At 49.8% G+C, this 20141-nt stretch overlaps 1 protein-coding gene across 1 annotated transcript in view; it reads right to left on the bottom strand.

Moving 5' to 3' along the window:
- VAV1 (vav guanine nucleotide exchange factor 1) overlaps positions 1–20141 on the bottom strand; it is a 74598-nt gene that overhangs the window by 17524 nt on the left and 36933 nt on the right. Inside the window, exons 2-15 of the mRNA XM_032252060.1 lie at positions 11697–11813; positions 10946–11004; positions 10768–10836; positions 10430–10538; positions 10243–10338; positions 7422–7490; positions 7135–7238; positions 5827–5926; positions 4373–4468; positions 4055–4123; positions 3834–3920; positions 3640–3725; positions 2362–2494; positions 354–463 (exon numbers count right to left, since the gene is read on the bottom strand). Of these exons, the coding sequence (XP_032107951.1) occupies positions 354–463; positions 2362–2494; positions 3640–3725; positions 3834–3920; positions 4055–4123; positions 4373–4468; positions 5827–5926; positions 7135–7238; positions 7422–7490; positions 10243–10338; positions 10430–10538; positions 10768–10836; positions 10946–11004; positions 11697–11813 (1304 nt within the window). The remainder of the gene's footprint in view (positions 1–353; positions 464–2361; positions 2495–3639; positions 3726–3833; positions 3921–4054; positions 4124–4372; positions 4469–5826; positions 5927–7134; positions 7239–7421; positions 7491–10242; positions 10339–10429; positions 10539–10767; positions 10837–10945; positions 11005–11696; positions 11814–20141) is intronic.

A 20141-nucleotide genomic window follows, 5' to 3' on the forward strand; every position in this document is an offset into this window, starting at 1 on the left:
GGGCAGAAAGAGGAGAAGGAAGAAGAGGAAGAAGAAATGGAAAGGAAGGAAGGGAAGGCGGAAGGGGTAGGAAGGAAATGATGAGGAGGAGACCGAAGAGGAGAGGGGAACAGGAAGGAGGAGGAGGAGGAGAGGAGAAGAGTCGGGGCTGGTAGCTGAAGTTGCACACAACCCCAGCATTCCAAGGATGAAGACAGCCTTGGGTCTGTCCCTCTCATTTCCCAAATGAAGAGACTGAGGTTCAGAGTGGTCCCATGGCATATCGGGACAGAGTAGGGACTAGAGCACATTCGTCCTCCTTCCCAGCCCCTGCCCCTCTGCGGACAGAAAGGAGGAGGACAGCGGGGACTCACATGGCCATCTCAAACTGCTCCATCCACTTCTTCTTCAATTCTCTTGTCTTGAAGAACAGCTCATAGCCCTGGGCACCTTGGTCCTCAATGAGAAGGAACATGTGGCTCCACTGCAGGGAAGCAGAGCTCAGACTGAAGGCACTGCTCCTGCAGAGGGTGGGAGCACACACCCACCGACCCCTTCCTCCATAGGGAGCAAAGACTCAAGCCCATGAGTCTCTATGCCCCTGGCACCATGCATGGATATCCTTGTAAAAGGGCCTTCTAGGATATTCAAATACATAATTTCACTATGTTATGTATTTGAGTTTCACTATGTTGGCCAGGCTGGTTTCGATCTCCTGACCTCGTGATCCGCCTGCCTCAGCCTCCCAACATACTGGGATTACAGGCATGAGCCACTACGCCCAGCCTGACTTGTCTTTTCAACAAAGCATTGGTGCAGCACCTGCTGAGAAACAGACACTGCTAGGAGCTGGGGACAGAGCAGTGAACAGGGTATTGTCCCAGGGCTCCTGCCTGGAGGGACAGATGGATGCCATAGCAAGAAGTCACAAGACAGCAACTAGCTCCTCAGTGAGGGAGGCACAGGCTGAGAAATAGAGAAGCCACAGACCCGAGCACAGTGGGGACCTCCAGGAACAAGACTAAGCAGAAGGGAAGAGTTCACAGGAGAAAAAGGGAAAGGGAGCAAGGAGGAGCAGAGAGGGAGAGGGGTCTCCACTCAAATGTCACCTCCACAGACAATGTCCCTGAACAATGGAGGTAAGACAGCTCCCCCTGGCCAGGCGCAGTGGCTCACACCTGTAGTCCCAGCACTTTAGGAGGCCAAGGCAGACAGATCACGAGGTCAGGAGTTTGAGACCAGCCTAGCCAACATAGTGAAACTCAGTCTGTACTAAAAATACCAAAAAATTAGCCGGGCATAGTGGTGGGTCCCTGTTGTCCCAGCTGCTTGAGAGGCTGAGGCAGGAGAATCGCTTGAACCTGGGAGGCAGAGGTTGCAATGAGCCGAGATCATGCCTTTGCCCTCCAGCCTGGTTGACAGAGGAAGGCTCCATCTCAAAAATAAATAAATAAATAAAGAGCGCTCCCCTCCCACCCTCACCCACCACAGTCACATCCCCTGTTTTATTCATTTATTTTTTTAATAGAGACAGGGTCTCACTCTGTTGCTCAAGCTGGAGTGTAATCATGGCTCACTGCAGCCTCCAACTCCTGGCCACAAGCGATCCTCCTACCTCAGCCTCCCATGTAGCCAGGGCTACAGACATGTGCAAAGCCCAGCTAATTTTTTTTTTTTATGTTTTGTAGAGACAGGGATCTCCCTATGTTGCCCAGGCTGGTCTCAAACTCCTGGGCTCAAGTGATTCTCCCACCTCGGCCTCCCAAAGCGCTGGGATTACAGGCATGAGCCACTGCACCCGGCCTCCTACTTTATTTTCTTTGTAGAAAGCATCCCATAAGAATGCAAGTACCATACAAGAAATAAAATAGGCTGGGCACAGTGGCTCACACCTGTAATCTCAGCACTTTGGGAGACCAAGGTGGGCAGATCACTTGAGGTCAGGAGTTTGAGACCATCCTGCCCAGCATGGTGAAACCTCATCTCTACTATAAATAAATAAATAGGCTCCTAGATGGGCAATGGGTGTGGTGGCAGGCACCTGTCATCCCAGCTACTCTGGAGGCTGAGGCGGGAGAATCGCTTGAACCCGGAAGGTGGAGGTTACAGTCAGCCAAGATTGTGCCACTGCACTCCAGCCTGGGTGACAGAGTAAGACTCTGACAAAAAAAAAGAAAAAAAAAAGAAAAACTCCATTTTGCTTGCCATTTTAGTCCTAGTGCCTAAAAGAGTGTCCTGGATATAGTAGATGCTCAATTTAAAAACTGTTGAGTGGATTAACACACACTGTGTACTCTGGCAAACACAGGCACATGTGCAGGTGGAGAACCCCAAGCTGCCGACTGCATGGAGGACCCCCGAGATCTGGCGTCAAAGCCCCACCTTCTTGTTGTCTCGGTCTCCTGAAGAGTCATCCCGAACCTGGAAGCTGTGCAGGTTCACAAAGTCCTTGAGGTCATAAGAGTCTCCCCGGCGCTTACAGATGAGCAGAGCTTTGTCAAGCAGGAAGGCGTACCTGGAAGGATGGGTAAGGTGTTCCAGTCTGGCTCTTCCCAACCGTCCCTATCAGCTCTCTGACCAGTTTCTCCTCCAAGCTGGTCTCACCCTGCCCTTCTCCTCCTCCTTGGCCAACTTGGCCATGCCCATCTGTCCATCCTGACCTCACCCACATGATCCACCTTGGCCCTACTGCCTGTCAATCTTGGCTCCACCCATGCCCCTCGCTGGCCCTGTCCTGCCTGTCCATCAAGGCTCCACCGCCTTGTCTGGACGGGTCTACCACCTGTCTATATAGAAATCTGGCCTCACCCCAACTCAGGTCCCTCCCCAAATCCACCTTAATTCTACCTACAAGTCTACATAGGAACCTGGCCCCACCCCAACCCAGGCTCCACCCCAGATCTGTGTTGGCTCCACCCACCTATCCATCTAGGAGCCTGGCCACGCCCCTACGCAGGCTCTTCCCCAAACCCGCGTTGACTCCACCCAACTGCCCATCTAGAAACCTGGCCCCATCCCTACCCAGGCTCCACCAAAGATGTGGTTTGCTCCACTCACCTGCCCATCTAGGAGCCTGGCCACACTCCTGCCCAGGATCCACTCAGATCTGTGTTGACTACACCCACCTGCCTATCTAAAAGCCTGGCCCCGCCCCTGCCCAGGCTCCACCCAGATATATATGGACTCTCCACCCACCTGCCGATCTAGGAGCCCAGCCCCGCCCCTGCCTAGGCTCCACCCCAGATCTGTGTTGACTCCACCCACCGCCCATCTAGGCGCCCAGGCTCTACCCCTGATCTGTGTTGACTCCAATCACCTGCCCATCTAGAAGTCCAGCCCCGCCCCTGCCCAGGCTCCACCCAGATCTGTATGAACTCTCCACTCACCTGTCTGTCTAGGAGCCCGGCCCTGTCCCTGCCAAGTCTCCATCCCAGATCTGTGTTGACTCCACCCACCCTGGCCATCTAGAAGCCCAGCCCTGCCCTGCCCAGGCTCCACCCCAGATCTGTTGACTCCACCCACCTGCTTGTCTGGGAGCCCAGCCCCGCCCCTGCCCAGGCTCCACCCCAGATCTGTTGACTCCACCCACCTGCCCATCTAGCAGCCTGGCCCCACCCCTTTGCCCAGGATCCATCCCAGATCCATGTTGATTCCACCCACCTGTCCATCTTGGAGCGCCGCTCTACCGAGGTGATCTTGAGCTCCCCGTCGATCTTGGGCCGGCCATAGTGAGCCAGAGACTGGTCCTATGCAGCAGGCAGTGGGTCTGGCAAGGGTCTCCCAAGAAGGGAGCCAGACACCCTCCCCCCTCCCCACGTGGCCACACCCCGGCCCACCCGGCTCCACCGCCTCACCAGGTTCTCAATGGACAGCTGGAAATTGGTGATCTGCCGCAGTGTCTCGTTGTCTCGCTTGACCTCGTTCACGCACTGAGCCAGGTCCTGGGGAGGGGACAGGGGTGAGCCTGGTCCCTCAACAGCCGGCCCAGTCTCCCACCTAACCCGGGATAGAGGTTCAGCCCCCACTAGGGTTGTGACTGCAGCAGGTGAGCCACCAGCACCCCACACCCCCTCACCCTCATGGCATCCAGGGCCAGCCGCAGGTTGTCCTTCTCCATCGCCTCCTGTGTGTGCTTCACCAGCTCCTGCAAGAAACAAGAGGTCAGATGTCATCTGGGCCAGTGCCCTTCTCCCTGGTAGGAGGGCCTTCCAAACAATGCTAGTTCACCAGCTCCTCCCTGGTACTGCTGGCCCTGGAGGCTGCGACACTACCCCAGTGATCCATCCCCGATGGTCCTAGAGACCCAACCCCCAAAAGCCAGCCCCCATCCCCACTTTTATAGACACAGGAGAGGAGTCATGCGGAGCCCACGCCTGGTGGGTATGCCCAGCACCTGGAGAAGGAGGTGATATTTGAGAACTCGCTGCATGGGTACCATCAGCAGATCCCGCAAGGTGAACCTCCCGTTGTTGGCTCGCTGAGAACATTCCTGGGGAATCAGAGAACAATGGGAAAATTGAGGCAGGTCCCAGAAAAAAGCCCGTTGCAGGGTGGGTGTAGACAGATTTGAATAAATATGTGGGCAGCTCTCTACCCTAGAGCTGTGGGGACTTTCTAGAGCCCAAAGCATCATATCTGCCCCCAAGAAAACAGGAAAAGGACTCCATGAGGTGGGGGCAGTATAAGAACCACTGAAAGGAACTTTGGGACACTGGCGAGGGCAGATCACTTGAGATCACGAGTTCAACACCAGCCAGGCCAACATGGGGAAACCCCATCTCTACTAAAAATGATAATAATAATAAAATAATAGCCAGCATGGTGGCAGACTCCTGTAATTCCAGCTACTCAGGAGACTGAGGCAAGAAAATTGCTTGAACCGGAGAGGCAGAGATTTCAGTGAGCTGAGATCACGCCACTACACTCCAGCCTGAGTGACAGAGGGAGATTCCATCTCAAAAAACAAGCAAAAACCAAACAACTAGAACAAGAAAAAAATAACTGGAAGGGGCTGGGTACTAGCTCTTTGAGAGGCTGAGGTGGGTGAATCACTTGCGCCCAGGAGTTTGAGGCCAGCCTGGACAACAAGGTGAAACGCCATCTCTACAAAAAATATAAAAAGTAGCCAGGACTGGTGGCATGCATCTGTAGTCCCAGCTACTCAGGAGGCTGAGGTAGGAGTTGGGAGGATTGCTTGAGTCCAGGAGGTTGAGGTCAAGGCTGCAATGAGCTATGATCATGCCACTGCACTCCAGCTTGGGCAACCAAATGAGACCCTGTCTCAAAAAAAAGAAGAAAAAGAAAAGGAAAAAAAAGAAAACACTGGAAGGTGACAAATGCTGCTTGGGACGCTGGGCTACCTGGGATAGAGGTCCAGGATTCTGCCTGCGGAGTGGGGCTGGAGAAGGGGAGAGGGACAGGTCTGGAGAGCCCCCGTCCTCATCACCCCTGCCCTGTCTGTATTTCCATTAGACAAACAGATCCAGATTGAAGTTCAAGATCAGGTTCAGCCTGGGATCAGGGGTCGGATGGAGTTGGGATCAGTGAGAAGTTGGAACAATCAGTGCTAGGGCTCAGCCCGGGGCTGGGGTTCAGTGTGGGATCAGAGCTCAGTTCAGGGTCAGGATGTCGCCCTGATGTCAGGGGTCAGCCCAGACCCGGGGCCGGCCCATTTCTGCTCTCCATTTCCTCCGCTTGGCCGGCCGGTAACTCCCTCTCCAGTTCTTTGGCAGATCCCTGGCTGGGCTGCAGCAGAAAGCGGACCATCTGCAACTCAGTGTTCTCCCTGCTGCCCCCAGAGGCTGGGGAAGAGCAGGAGAGGGCCCCCAGAAGTGGCCCGGCCCCTACCTCCAGCTTCATCTGCACGTCCTCCCGGGCTGCAGCCACATGGTCCAGGTGTTTGCTGGCTGACTCCACCTGGCTGCAGTAGCGACCATACACAAGGAACCTACAGGAGAAGACAGGCCACCAGGTAAGGGTGGCTGGCATCAAGGTTGGGCAGAGGCTGGTGTCAGCCGTGGCCTCACTCTTCCCAGCTGGAGAAGAAACCTGAGTCTCAGTTTCCCCATCTGTGAAATGGGCATAACAACAGCATCTCCCATGTGAGGCTATTGTAGCATTATCTCATTTGATGCTGTAGTAACCTCACCACAGTATCTGGTATTGTCTCTGCCCAATGTTCATTTATTTACTTGTTTATTTTTTATTTTTTAAGACAGAGAGCTTCACTCTTATCACCCAGGCTGGAGTGCTGTGGTGCATTCTTGGCTCACTGCAACCTCCACTTCCCGGATTCAAGCGATTCTTCTGCCTCAGCCTCCTAAGTAGCTGGGATGACAGGCACCTGCTACCTCGCCTGGCTAATTTTTGTATTTTTGGTAGAGACAGGGTTTCACCATGTTGGCCAGGCTGGTCTTGAACTCCTGACCTCAGGTGATCCACCCGCCTCAGCTTCCCAAAGTGTTGGGATTACAGGCATGAGCCACTGCACCTGGTCTATTTTTGTTTTTGAGACAGAGTCGTGCTCTGTCACCCAGGCTGGAGTGCAGTGGCATGATCTTGGCTCACTGCAAGCTCCAACTCCCAGGTTCAAGCAATTCTCCTGCCTCCATCCTCCTAAGTAACTGGGATTACAGGCATGCACCACCACACCTGGTTAATTTTTTGTATGTATCTTTAGTTGTATTTTACTTGTATTTAGTTTTAGGTGATGGAGACAGGGTTTCACCATGTTGGCTAGGATGGTCTTGAACTCCCGACCTCAAGTGATCCATTCGTCTCAGCCTCCCAAAGTGCTGGGATTACAGGCGTGAGCCACCACGCCCGGCCAATGTTCATTCATTTAACAAATATTTATCGAGCGCCTACTGTGTGCCAGGTCCTGTGTGCATCCATTTATTCAACCCTCACCACCAGTCTGGGAGGCACGTTCCTGTGATCCACTGATGTACAGACAAGGAAACAGAAGCACAGAGAGACTAAGTGACTACCCAGTGCCACACAGCAGAGCTGGGAAGTAAACCAGAGATGGGCAGCCCCTCGCTCAGAGCACACAGCACAAGACACCAAGTGGTGTCTGAGGGGAAGGTCTCTTGAATGCCCAGCCTAGGCAAGGCAGTGAACCCCAGAGCTTCAGTCTGGCCAGCTGGGTCTCACCTCTCCTTGTATTTGATGAAGACCTGGTAGAGGTTGGCTGCGCCAGCGGTGGCCAGAGCTTCCTTCATCTCCTTTAGGAAGTGAGTATGAACACGAAGCAGGTCCTACTTGGAGGGAAGGGTGAGGGCTGGGGCCAGAGCCCAGGGCTCAGGGGGCCAGTCAGGAAAGGGTCATCCGCCTGCCCCGTGCTGTTCAACTCCCAACACCCATGATCCAGGGACAGGTAAGGGCAGTGGGTTATCTGCATTAAACAGAGGCCCAAGAGGGCTGGGAATTGGCTAGCTCACCTCGATGTTGATGAAGATGATCTCGATGTCTTGAGGTTTCAGGAACCGTTGCAGGGGCTTCATAAAGTGCTGCGGGGAAGGGAGAGAAAGATGACGAAAGATAAGATCCCTTCCTCCAGGCCTGGCATGGTGGCTCACGCCTGTAATCCCAGTACTTTGGGAGGCTGAGACGGATGGATCACAAGGTCAGGCGTTTGAGACCAGCCTGGCCAACATGGTGAAATCCCATCTCTACTAAAAAAATACAAACAAATTAGCCAGGCGTGGTGGCATGTGCCTGTAATTCCAGCTACTCAGGAGGCTGACACAGGAGAATCGCTTGAACCCAGGAGGCAGAGGTTGCAGTGAGCTGAGATCGCACCACTGCACTCCAGCCTGGGTGACAAAGTGAGACTGTCTCAAAAAGAAAAATCTCTTCCTCCAGACTGGTCTTACAGAGACAGGGAGAAGGAGACAGTGAGAGAGAGAAAGAGACAGAGAGATAAAGACAGGGAGAGTGTCCACACAAAAATGTGTACAAGAATGTTCATAGCAAAGTTATTCATAATAACCCAAAAGTGGAAACAACCAAATACCCATCAATGGGTGAATGGATGTTTAAAATGTGGTCCATCTGTACAGTGGAATATTATTCAGCCAGGAAAAGGAATGAAGCTCTGATACAGGCTACAATGTGGATGAACCTTGAAAACACCAGGCTCAGCGAAAGAAGCCAGATACATATAAACCACACAGTATGCAATGCCCTTGATATGAAATGTCCAGAACAGACCAATCCACAGAGACTGGGAGGAAGTTTGTGGTTGCCATGGGCTGGGGGAAGATAAGAGATTGACGGGGGACAGCTAAAGAGTTTGGGGTTTCTTTGGGGGGATGATGAAAATGTTCTAAAATTAAGACCAGGAATGGTGGCTCACACCTGTAATCCCACCAATTTGGGAGGCCAAGGCAGGAGGATTGCATGAGGCCAGGAGTTTGAGAACAGCCTGGGCAACATAGCAAGACCCCTCTCTACAATAAAAAGTTTAAGAATTAATCAGGGCATCGTGGCATGAACCTGCAGCCCCAGCTCCTCAGGAGATTAAGCCAGGGAGATCGCTCACACTGAGGAAAAAGTAGCGAGAGACCAGAGGAAAAAAGAGACAGAGTGAGAGATAAAGAGAGAGACAGAGAGACAAGAGGAAGAGGCCCACTGCCGCCTCACAAAGGGCTGGGATCACAGCCCTCTGGGACGCCAAGGAAGGAGGATTGCTTGAGCCCAGGAGTTTAAGACTAGCCTGGGTAACATAGCAAAACATATATATAGCCGGGTGTGGTGGCATGTGCCTGTAATCCCAGCTACTCAGGAGGCTGAGGCAGGAGAATCGCTTGAACCTGGGAGGCTATATATACGCATATTTTATATATATACATGTATATAAAATATGCGTGTATATATAAGATATGTATATATATAGTATTAATATCATATATATATATGATATATATATACTTCATATATATCTTTAAATAAATATATATATCTTTAAAAGATAGATATATAGGCTGGCACGGTGGCTCATGCCTGTAATTCCAGCACTTCTGGAGGCCGAGGTGGGCAGATCACTTGAGATCAGGAGTTCAAGACCAGCCTGGCCAAAATGGCAAAACCTCGTCTCTACTAAAAATACAAAAATTAGCCAGGCGTGGTGGTGCACGCCTGTAATTCCAGCTACTTGGGAGGCTAAAGCAGAAGGATCACTTGAGCCTGGTAGGCAGAGGTTATAGTGAAGCGGGAGCCTGCCACTGCCCTCTAGCCTGGGCAATGAGAGAAAAACCCTGTCTCAAAAAAAGAAAAATATAGACATATAGAGATACAAATCTCATATGTATACAAGATATGTTATATACATATATGCATATATATGTATAAAAGATATATAAAGATGAAGATCTCTATATGGATTATATATCTTATATATTAAAAATATATCTCTATGTAAAAGATATATACCTGCCGGGCGCGGTGGCTCAAGCCTGTAATCCCAGCACTTTGGGAGGCCGAGGCGGGTGGATCACGAAGTCAAGAGATCGAGACCATCCTGGTCAACATGGTGAAACCCCGTCTCTACTAAAAATACAAAAAATTAGCTGGGCATGGTGGCACGTGCCTGTAATCCCAGCTACTCAGGAGGCTGAGGCAGGAGAATTGCCTGAACCCAGGAGGCGGAGGTTGCGGTGAGCCGAGATCGCGCCATTGCACTCCAGCCTGGGTAACAAGAGCGAAAAAACTCCTTCTAAAAAAAAAATAGCACTAAAAAGATATATACCTATATTAATATGTCTATGTATATTTATATATTTATATTGTATATATTTATATATTGTATATATTATTTATAGATGTATATTTATATAGCGCTATATAAAAACTATATATTTTATATCTCATATATTATATATTTATATTTTATACATATTATATGTTTATATTTTTATATATATTTGTATGCTTTGCATATATTTATATATTTTCTATTTACGTATATGTTTAATGTATTGATATATTTTTAATTTTATATGTATTTTGTTTGTTTTTGGTTTTTTGACCGCTCTTGCAGGCAGAGAATAGCATGCGTATATATATATATATATATACACACACATACATATATATAGTCTGTCGGACTCATGTTTATATATACATATGTAAGTCGGAGAAACCCAGAGACAGACAGCCACAGAAAGGAAAAGCGATGGGGGCGGGAAAGCCTCGGCTGCCCACAGGCGGCGGGACAGGTGGACTCGCACGTGCCAGCCCGGCTCCCGCGCATGCGCCCACCTGCTGGATGGAGCCCAGCGTGTCCGTGTACTTCTCCTCCGTCTGCTGGATCTCCTGCAGGCAGCAGCAGCGCTTGTCATACTCTGTCATCTTGGGCTGAGAGCCAGGGGAGAGGCCAGTGTTGTCGGGGGTCTGGGGCTCCCCCCAGCCCGCGCTCTCCCCAGGCCCGACTCCCCGCCTCACGCACCGGCATGCACACGGGCTCCGAGCGCATGAGGTCCTCGTAGATCTCATCGCCTTCCGCCTCCTCATTCTCCACGCAGTCATACAGGTCCTCATCCTCCTCCACCGTGTCGCTGTGGGTTGTGAGATCAGGGATCCCTGGAGCCCGTCCCAGATCACAGCAGGGTCCCCCAAGAGCCCAGGACAGGGCTGTGTCTCCTCAGACTCCCAGGGCCAGGCCGTGTGCCCCAGACACCAGGGTATGGCCTTATTCCCCCCAGGGCAGGGCCACGTCCCCTCAGACCCCCCCACCCCCAGGACAGTGCTCCAGTGAGCTGTGCACCAGCAAGCCTAAGCACTCACTCGATCTGGTCGGACAGGCCACTGTAGATGTCTTCATCACCCACACTCTCCTCCTCAGTGGGGAAGGGCCTAGAGGGCCAGGAGGGTGTGAGCCAGGGGCAGGGGACTGGGTAGGCGTGGAGCTTCAGGGAGGGAGAGGATTGGGACTCAATGGCCCAAGGCCCAGGGGGTTACTCACATGATCCCCCTGTTCTGGGCGATCGGGGTCCAGGACAGAGCAGACAGGGTGTAGATGACCTGTGATGGGGCAGTGGCCACTGAGTGAGCCCCTTGTGCACCCCCACGGTAGAACACAGCCCCCAACTGCAAGGCCCTGTCTGAGGCTAGACTCCAGAGCTAGACCCCATGCCTCTTGGGAGCCTAATTCAGGATTTTCTCTACCTCCCCATTCCCCATACCATTCTTCCCTTAAATGTTCCCTTGTACAAGAATGTTCAGAGCCAAGTTATTCATAATAACCCAAAAGTGGAAACAACCAAAATGCTTATCAGTGGGTGAACGAATGCTTAAAATGTGGTCCATCCATACAGCAGAATATTATTCAGCCATGAAAAGGAATGAAGCTTTGACAGAGGCTACAATGTGGATGAACCTTGAAAACACCAGGCTTTGAAAATCCCACCCTTTGCTCCTGTCTTTCTATTTAATCCTCATAGCCACTCAGAGAGGGCAGGATGATAATATTCCCATATTTCAGATGAGAAACAGGAGGCTCAGAGAGGCACAACCATATATCCAAGGTCACACAGCAAGTGTCAGAGCATGGACTCAAACCCAGTTCCACATATCCCAAGCCAGTGCTATTTACACCTCACGTATGGCCTGGCCTGGCTTGTCTGCCCGTTCCTGATAGCCCATAGCTTGTCCAGTGTAGACGTCAATGGAAATGAACTGAAACTCAGTCTTTGGGCTTCAAGTGCCCAGCTCACCTTGCCAAAATCCTGCACATCGAAGAGGTCAAAGGCTTCGAAGAGCTCGCTCCGCTTGAGGCCGAACTTCTCACAGCAGGTGGACAGGAACGTTCGAATGTTCTTAAGGCACAGGAACTGTGAGGAGACAAAGAAATGAGGGTGGGGGAGGATGAAAGGGCAGGGGAGAAATTGACCTCCAGGCCACTTGGCTTAGGGACTGACGTGGAGGGGAAAATGAAAGCACAGACCCCTTTCCTGAAATTGCATTCTCTTCCCATAAAGATTAAGCTGTGCCTGATTCAGATCTACCCTCTGAACTTTTTTATTAAGGTAAAATTCACAAAACAGAATCAATCATTAATGGTTAAACAAATGTGTTATATCCATACAATGGAATATTACTCAGCCATAAAAAGGAATGAAGCAGAATAGTTCTGAGACTAGAAGTCCAAGTTCAAGGGGTCAGTAGGGTTGGTTCCTTCAAAACACAGGTTCCATTCTGATATAAAACACCAATATCACAAAATGTTTTCACAGATAGCTTGTTTCTAGTTTTTAGGACTGGATATTCATATGTTCTTATAAAGGCTTAATAGATTCGGAAACATAACTTCTTAGATTTTACAAAAAGAGTGTTTCAAACTTGTTGAATCAAAACACAGGTTCCTCCAACACTCTCCATGAAGTCACTGTGGACCCAGAGTCCTAAAGCAGATTCATCAGGAGAGCTGATACATACTACAATGCAGACGACCTCAGAAACATTCGAACTACTCAGGAGGCTGAGATGAGTAGATCACCGAGCCAGGAGTTCGAGCCTGCAGGGAGCTATGATGGTACCACTGCACTCCAGCCTCAGCAACAAAGCAAGACCCTGTCTCCAAAAAATGAAACAAAACAAAAACAAAAAACAATCCTCCCACCCCCACTTCCCAAGTAGCTGGGACTACAAGCATGTACTGCAACACCCAGCCAATTTCTGTATTTTTTGTAGAGACGAGGTCTCGCTGTGTTGCCCAGGCTGGTTTTGAACTCCTGGACTTGAATAATCCACCCACCTCAGCTTCCTAAAGTGTTGAGATTACCATGCCTGGCCATCGTGGAACTTTTTTATTTCATGAGCCAAAACATTCCTTTTCTTGTTTAAGTCAGTTTAGGTTGGGTTGCCATAGCCTGCAACCAAGATATTAACTAATCAAACATTCGGGCACATATGACATGGTCCCAGCTTTCGAGTATCTGGAAAAAGAAAACAAGAATCCTCTGTATTCTTGCATTTGCCAACTATTGGCTCATCCAATGCACCAACAGATTCAGCTCTCTCTGAATTTCCCCACATCCTGAAGAATTCTAACCAGACTTCCATCCACCAGCCTCCCGTAGCTTGCAGACTTGACCACTCCCACAGTCCCCAACACTCTCCATGAAGTCAGTGTGGACCAAGAGTCCTAACACAGACTCCTCAGGAGAGCTGGTTAAAATCCATCTTCCAAAGTCACATATTGTATGCATCTACTTATATGAAATGTCCAGTATAGGGAAATCCACGCAATGGAAATCCACTCAGCTATAAAAAAGGAGCAAACTATGCCCCATACTACAACATGGATAAACCTTGAAAACACCCTCAGCGAAATAAGCAAATCACAAAATGCCATGTATTGTACGATTCTATTCATAGGAAGCGTCCGGAATAGTTCTACGACTACAAGTCCAAGATCAAGGGGTCAGTAGGGTTGGTTCCTTCAAAACACAGGTTCCATTCTGTGATATAAAACACCAAATCACAAAATGTTTTCACAGATAGCTTGTTTCTAGTTTATAGGACTGGATGGTCGTATGTTCCGATAAAGGCTCAATAGGTTTGGAAGCATAACTTCCTGGATTTTACAAAAAGAGTGTTTCAAACTTGCTGAATCAAAACACAGGTTCCATTTTGTGATATAAAACAGCACATCACAAAGTGTGTTCATGGATAGCTTGTTTTCTTTCTGTTTATTTTTTTTAAGATGGAATCTCACTTTGTCACCCAAGCTGGAGTGCAATGGTGCGATCTCAGCTCACTGCAACCTTCACCTCCCAGGTTCGAGCAATTCTCCTGCCTCAGTCTCCCGAGTAGCTGGGACTACAGGTGCCTGCCATCATGCCCAGCTTATTTTGTATTTTTAGTAGAGACGGGGTTTCACCAGGTCACGCTGGTCTTGAACTCTCGGCCTCAGGTGATCCACCCGCCTCAGCCTCCCAAAGTGCTGGGAGTACAGGTGAGAGCCACTACGCCCGGCCAGCTTGCTTCTACGTTTTAGGGCTGAATGTCTGTATGCTCTGCTAAGGGCTCGTGTCAGTAGACAGCCCGCTTCCCGCTGCACTATAATGTGCTCTCGCCCTTCCTGTGTCCTAGTTCACTCTAGTTCCCTTTTTTTCTTTTTTTTTGAGACAAAGTCTCACTTTGTGGCCCAGGTTGAAGTGCAGTGACACGGCTCACTGCAACTTCTGCCTACCAGGTTCAAGTGATTCTCCTACCTCAGCCTCCTGAGTAACCGGGACTACAGGTGCCTGCCATCACACCCAGCTAATTTTTGTATTTTTAGTAGAGACGGGGTTTCACCATGTTGACCAGGCTGGTCTCAAACTCCTGATCTGCCCGCCTGTGCCTCCCAAAGTGCTGGGATCACAGGCATGAGCCACCGCACCCAGCCCTGGTTTACTCTTCTACAAGGCCATCAGTCACAGCGCATTAGGGCCCACACAGATGACTCATTCTAGCTTAACTACCTCTGTAAATGCCCTATATCCACATACAGCCTCACTCTGAGGTACTGGGGGTTAAGACTTCAATGTATAAATTTTGGAGGGACACACTATTGACAAACATTAAGTTTACCCTGCCCCCATGGCTCTTTTGTGGAGGGTACCTTTTACCTTGTAATTAGTCATAGGTGGGTAACAGCTGCCTACATGGTACATCCCTGAGTTATGTGCATACATAGAACACCTGTGTGTTAATAAGAATCACCTGTCAAAGAACAAATAAATGCGTGGATGCATCTCTGCTCAGGGCCTTCCATCCTGGAGAGCTGTCGGCCCTGCAGGCTCTCAGGCCGTGGGTCCCCGGGAATGACCCACACTGTTGGCTGCCTGGGTGTCTGCCTCTTTCAATATCTGCAGCCTGCCTGGTTCGGGGTCTCCCGGATGAGCTGGTTCTGGGTACACACTTCGGCCCATAACACACAAGAAAGTATATTCCAAGAAGAGAGGGCAGCCCATGCAAAGGTCCTGAGGCAGGCCCTCACCTAACGTGTTGGAGGAGCAGCGAGGAGGCCCGTGCGGCTGGAGGTAGAGTGGGCGAGGAGGAAGAGAGGGGAGGACAGGAAGGCGACCAAGGCATTTGTTGTGAGAAAATAAACTTCTGCTGCTTAAGCCTCCCAGTCTGTAGTATTTTGTTGCGGCACCCACACAAACAAATACACCCTGACGTCCGGAACAAAGTGCCTTGCTAACTTGTTTGTTTTTCCTCAAAGGTCACCATCTCCGTGAGACCTCCTCTAACCACCCTATTTAAAGTCACACTCCTGCCTGGGGCGGTGGCTCACACCTGTAATCCCAGCACTTTGGGAGCCCAAGGTGGGCGGATCATGAGGTTAAGAGATCGAGACCAGCCCGGCCACCATGGTGAAACCCCATCTCTACTAAAATACAAAAAATTAGCCGGCTCTGGTGGGTGCACCTGTAGTCCTAGCTACTCAGGAAGCTGAGGCAGGGGACTCATTTGAACCCAGGAAGCAGGGTTGCAGTGAGCTGAGATTGCACCACTGCCCTCCAGCCTGGGTGACAGAGCGAGACTTCATCTCAAAAACATAAAATAATATAAGAAAATAAAATCACACTCCCAGGTTGGCTTGAGCCCAAGAGTTAAAGACCAGACTGGTCAACACAGGGAGACCCCATCTCTATAAAAAAATTTTAAAAATCAGCTGGTTGTGGTGGTGCATACCTGTAATCTGAGCACATTGGGAGGCTGAAGTGAGAGACTCACTAGAGCCCAGGTGTTCAAAATCAGCCTGAGGCCACATAATGAGATCCCATCTCTACAAAATAATTTAAACGTTAGCCAGGCAGGGTGGTGCATACATGTAGTCCCAGCTACTCCAGAGGCTGAAAGAGGAGGATGGTTGGAACCCGGGAGGTGGAGGCTGCAGTGAGCCATGATGGCGCCAGTGCACTTCAGCCTTGGCAACACAGCGAGACCCCAACTCAAAATATAAATACATACGTAAATGAATTAATTTAATAAAATCCCACTCCCCTACTCTGGCCTTTTCTTTTTTCTTTTCTTTTTAAAGAAATAGAGATGGGGTTTCACCATGTTGGCCAGGCTAGTCTTGAACTCCTGACCTCAGGAGATCCACCCGCCTCGGCCTCCCAAAGTGCTGGGATTATAGGCATGAGCCACCGTGCCCAGCCTACTCTGGCCTTTTCTATCGCCTTTGCTACGCTTCATTTGTTGTGTTTATTGTTGATTTCACCCAAATAAAATGTCAGTTTGAAGAGGGAAGGGCCGTCATTCTGCTTCTTGAACGTCCAGCGACTATGATCGTGCCTGGTGTGCAGAAGGCCCCCGATATATATTTGTTAACTGGATGGATGGAGGCGGGGCCTGGGAATCTGCATCTTAACACTCTCCCCAGCTGATTCTGACATAGTGGCCAACCCCTACTCTGTGCGTCTACCATAACAATATTTGTTTTTCTTGGCTGGGCACAGTGGCTCATGCATGTAATCCCAGCTCTTTGGGAGGCTGAAGCGGGCAGATTACTTGAGGTCAGGGGTTCAAAACCAGCCTGGACAACATGGTGAAATCGCATCTCTACTAAAAATACATTTTAAAAAATTAGCCAGGCATGGTGGTGGGCACCTGTAATCCCAGCTACTTGGGAGGGTGAGGCAGGAGAATCGCTTGAACCCAGGAGGCAGAGGTTGCAGTGAGCTGCGATATCACCACTGCACTCCAGCCTGGGCAACAAGAGTGAAACTCCGTCTCAAAAAAATAAGAAAACAAAAATAAAAAACGATATTTGGATTTCTTGAATGTCTACTACACATGGTTAGGTATTCAGGTTTTTTGTTGTTTTTGAGACGGTCTCACTCTGTCACCCTGGCTGGAGAGCAATGGTGTGGTCTCGGCTCACTGCAACCTCTGCCTCAGGGTTCAAGCGATTCTCCCACCCCAGCCCCCTGAGTAGCTGGGGCTACAGGTGCCTGCCATCACACCCAGCTAATTTTTTAATTTTTTTAGTAGAGACAGGGTTTCATTATGTTGGCCAGGCTGGTCTTGAACTCCTGACCTTGTGATCTGCCTGCCTTGGCCTCCCAAAGTGCTGGGATTACAGATGTGAGCCACCATGCCTGGCCAGCATTCAGATTAACTCCATTCTGATGCCCACACTGTGAGCGTTTGTGCCCTTTTGAGATGGAGTCTTGCTCTGTTGCCCAGGCTAGAGTGCAGTGGTGCCACTGTGGCTCACTGCAACTTCTGCCTCCCAGGTTGAAGTTCTCCCACCTCAGCCTCCCAAGTACCTGGAACTACAGGTGTGTGCCACCATGCCTGCTAATTTTTCTATTTTTAAAAATAGAGATCGGGGTTTCACCATGTTGTCCAGGCTGGTCTTGAACTCCTGTCCTCAAGTAATGCACCTGCCTCAGCCCCCCAAAGTGCTGGCATTACAGGCATGAGCCACCGTGCCCGGCTATGTCCATTTTACCTACAAGAAAGCAGGCTTAGATTGGAGTGGGGGTGCTGCCCGAGATGATTAACGCCAGAGTAAGTTAGGGGAGGAGCTGCAATCAAATTCTGAGATGGTATGAACTAGAACCCATGTTCTGTCTGTGTGTTTGAGAGAGAGAGAGAGGAAGCGGGGGAGAGAGAGAGAGAGGAAGGTGGGGGGAGAGGGAGAGAGGAGAGAGAGAGATGCTCTCACTCTTGTCCAGGCTGGAGTGCAGTGATGCAATCATAGCTCACTGCAGCCTTCACCTCCTGGACGCAAGCAATCCTCCCAGCTCAGCCTCCCGAGTCGCCAGGACAACAGATGTGTGCCACCGCATGCAGCTAATTTTTTAAATTTTTTTGTAGCGACAGAGTTTCATTATGTTGCTCAGGCTGGTCCTCAAGCAATCCTCCTGCCTTGGCCTCCCTAAATGTTGGTATGACGGGTGGGAGCCACCGCTCCCAGCTGAGCCCACTTTCTTGACCGCAGTTTTGTCTCCTTGCCTTGTGTGTAGTGGAAGCTAGCCTCAGCTTCCGCCCACTGCGCTCTCCATTTTCAGCATGCTACCGAGATAATGTGGACTCCTCCCAGCAACGATGCAAGGTAAGTAATATTATTATCCTTATTTATTTATTTTTTTTGAGACAGAGTCTTGCTCTGTCACCCAGGCTGGAGTGCAGTGGTGCAATCTCGGCTCACTGCAACCTCCGCCTCCCAGATTAAAGCGATTCTCCTGCCTCAGCCTCCCGAGTAGCTGGGATATCAGGCGTGCACCACCACACCGGGCTAATTTTTGTATTTTTAGTAGAAACAGGGTTTCACCATGTTGACCAGGCTGATCTCAACTTCCTGACCTTGTGATCCGCCCACCTCAGCCTCCCAAAGTGCCGGGTTTGCAGACGTGAGCCACCGCGCCCAGCCTAATATCCTCATTTTACAGAGAAGGAAACTAAGGGAGACACATGGTTGGGAAGCAAACGCAGCCAGCCTGACTTTAAAGCCTGCGTGTAACCGTTATGCCGTCGATGTATGTGTGAACTGATCTGGCACTTAGCATCTGTTGTAACCCTGTTTCCCACACTTCCATTTGCAGACTGTATCGTCTTCTCAATTGCTGCCAGGGTCTACGTAACCCATTACATATGGAACATGAACTTTAACTGTAACTTTTTGTGTTTAAGAAGACAACTTGCCAGGCACAGTGGCTCACACCTCTAATCCCAACACTTTGGGAGGCCGAGATGGGCAGATCACCAGGTCAGGAGTTTGAGACCAGCCTGACCAACATGGTGAAACCCCATTTCTACTAAAAACACAAAAAGTACCCAGGCATGGTGGTGGGCACCTGTAATCCCAGCTACTCAGGAGGCTGAGGCAGGAGAATTGCTTGAACCTGGGAGGCAGAGGTTGCAGTGAGCCAAGATCACACCCCTGCACTGCAACCTGGGTGACAGAGCAAGACTTCATCTCAAAAAGAAAAAGAAAAAAAAAAAAGAACTTTTCATTCTTCTGCAAACCTAAGCTTGTGTGCTAAAACAGAAGCAACTGCATGACGAGTGTGATGGCTCATACCTGTAATCCCGGCGTTTTGGGAAGCTGAAGCGGGAGGATCACTTTGAGGTCAAGGGTTTGAGACTAGCCTGAGCAACATGGAGAGACCCTGTCTCTACAAAAAATACAAAAATTAGCCTGGTGTGATGGCCAGAAGTCCCAGCTACTCGGGAGGCTGTGGCAGGAGGATCACTTGAGCCCCGGAGGTAGAGGCTGCAGTGAGTATGATCGCACCACTGCACTCCAGCTTGGGCAACACAATGAGACCCTGTCTTAAATAAATAAATAAAAGAAGCAGCTGGGTGCAGTGGCTCACACCTGTAATCCCAACACTTTGGGAGGCCGAGGCGGGTGGATCACTTGAGGTCGGGAGTTTGAGACCAGCCTGACCAACACGGAGAAACCCCATCTGTACCTAAAATGCAAAATTAACTGAGCGTAGTGGCTCATGCCTGTAATCCCAGCTACCTGGGGGGCTGAGGCAGGAGAATGGCTTGAACCTGGGAGGCGGAGGTTGCGATGAGCTGAGATCACGCCATTCCACTCCAGCCTGGGCAACAAGAGTGAAACTCTTGACTTAAAAAAAAAAAAAAAAAAAAAGCAACTGTAGAATAAATATGGATCAAACAGTGTTATTAAATTCTAGGTAGATGCTGTTGTTTGTCCAAGGCTCTGACCCAAGATCTGTTCTCTCTTTGTCAAAAGGAGAAATTTGCAACAGAGACACAGGAAAGACACAGTAGCAACTCAACATTCATTCCTGAGGAAAAGAAGAGGGGAAATCTCTTGGCAGAGTAAAAATAGGAGGGAACTTCTGTAACCTGATAACGAAGGTCTTCCAAAAACCCAGAGTGGAACATTATATTAATAAGGACGTGTTGAAAAGCTTCCCTTTGAAATCAGAACTATGCAAGGGAACTTGCTATCACCATTTCTATTCAACATTGTGTTGGAGCTCTCAGCCTTTTCGGCAGGACAAGACAAAAGGAAAAGGGGCAAAAAAGAAAGAAATACAGTAGTCATTTTTGCAGAAGAAGCAATCATCTACAAAGACATTCCCAAAGAATATACAGATAAATTGCTGAAATTAATAAAATTATTTGGCAGCGTTGCTCAATACAAAACCCATATACGAAGTGTACTAAGTGTC

This window comes from Sapajus apella, unplaced genomic scaffold (genome assembly GCF_009761245.1).
Source record: "Sapajus apella isolate SASKATOON/1434 unplaced genomic scaffold, GSC_monkey_1.0 scaffold77, whole genome shotgun sequence".
Lineage (NCBI taxonomy): Eukaryota > Metazoa > Chordata > Mammalia > Primates > Cebidae > Sapajus > Sapajus apella.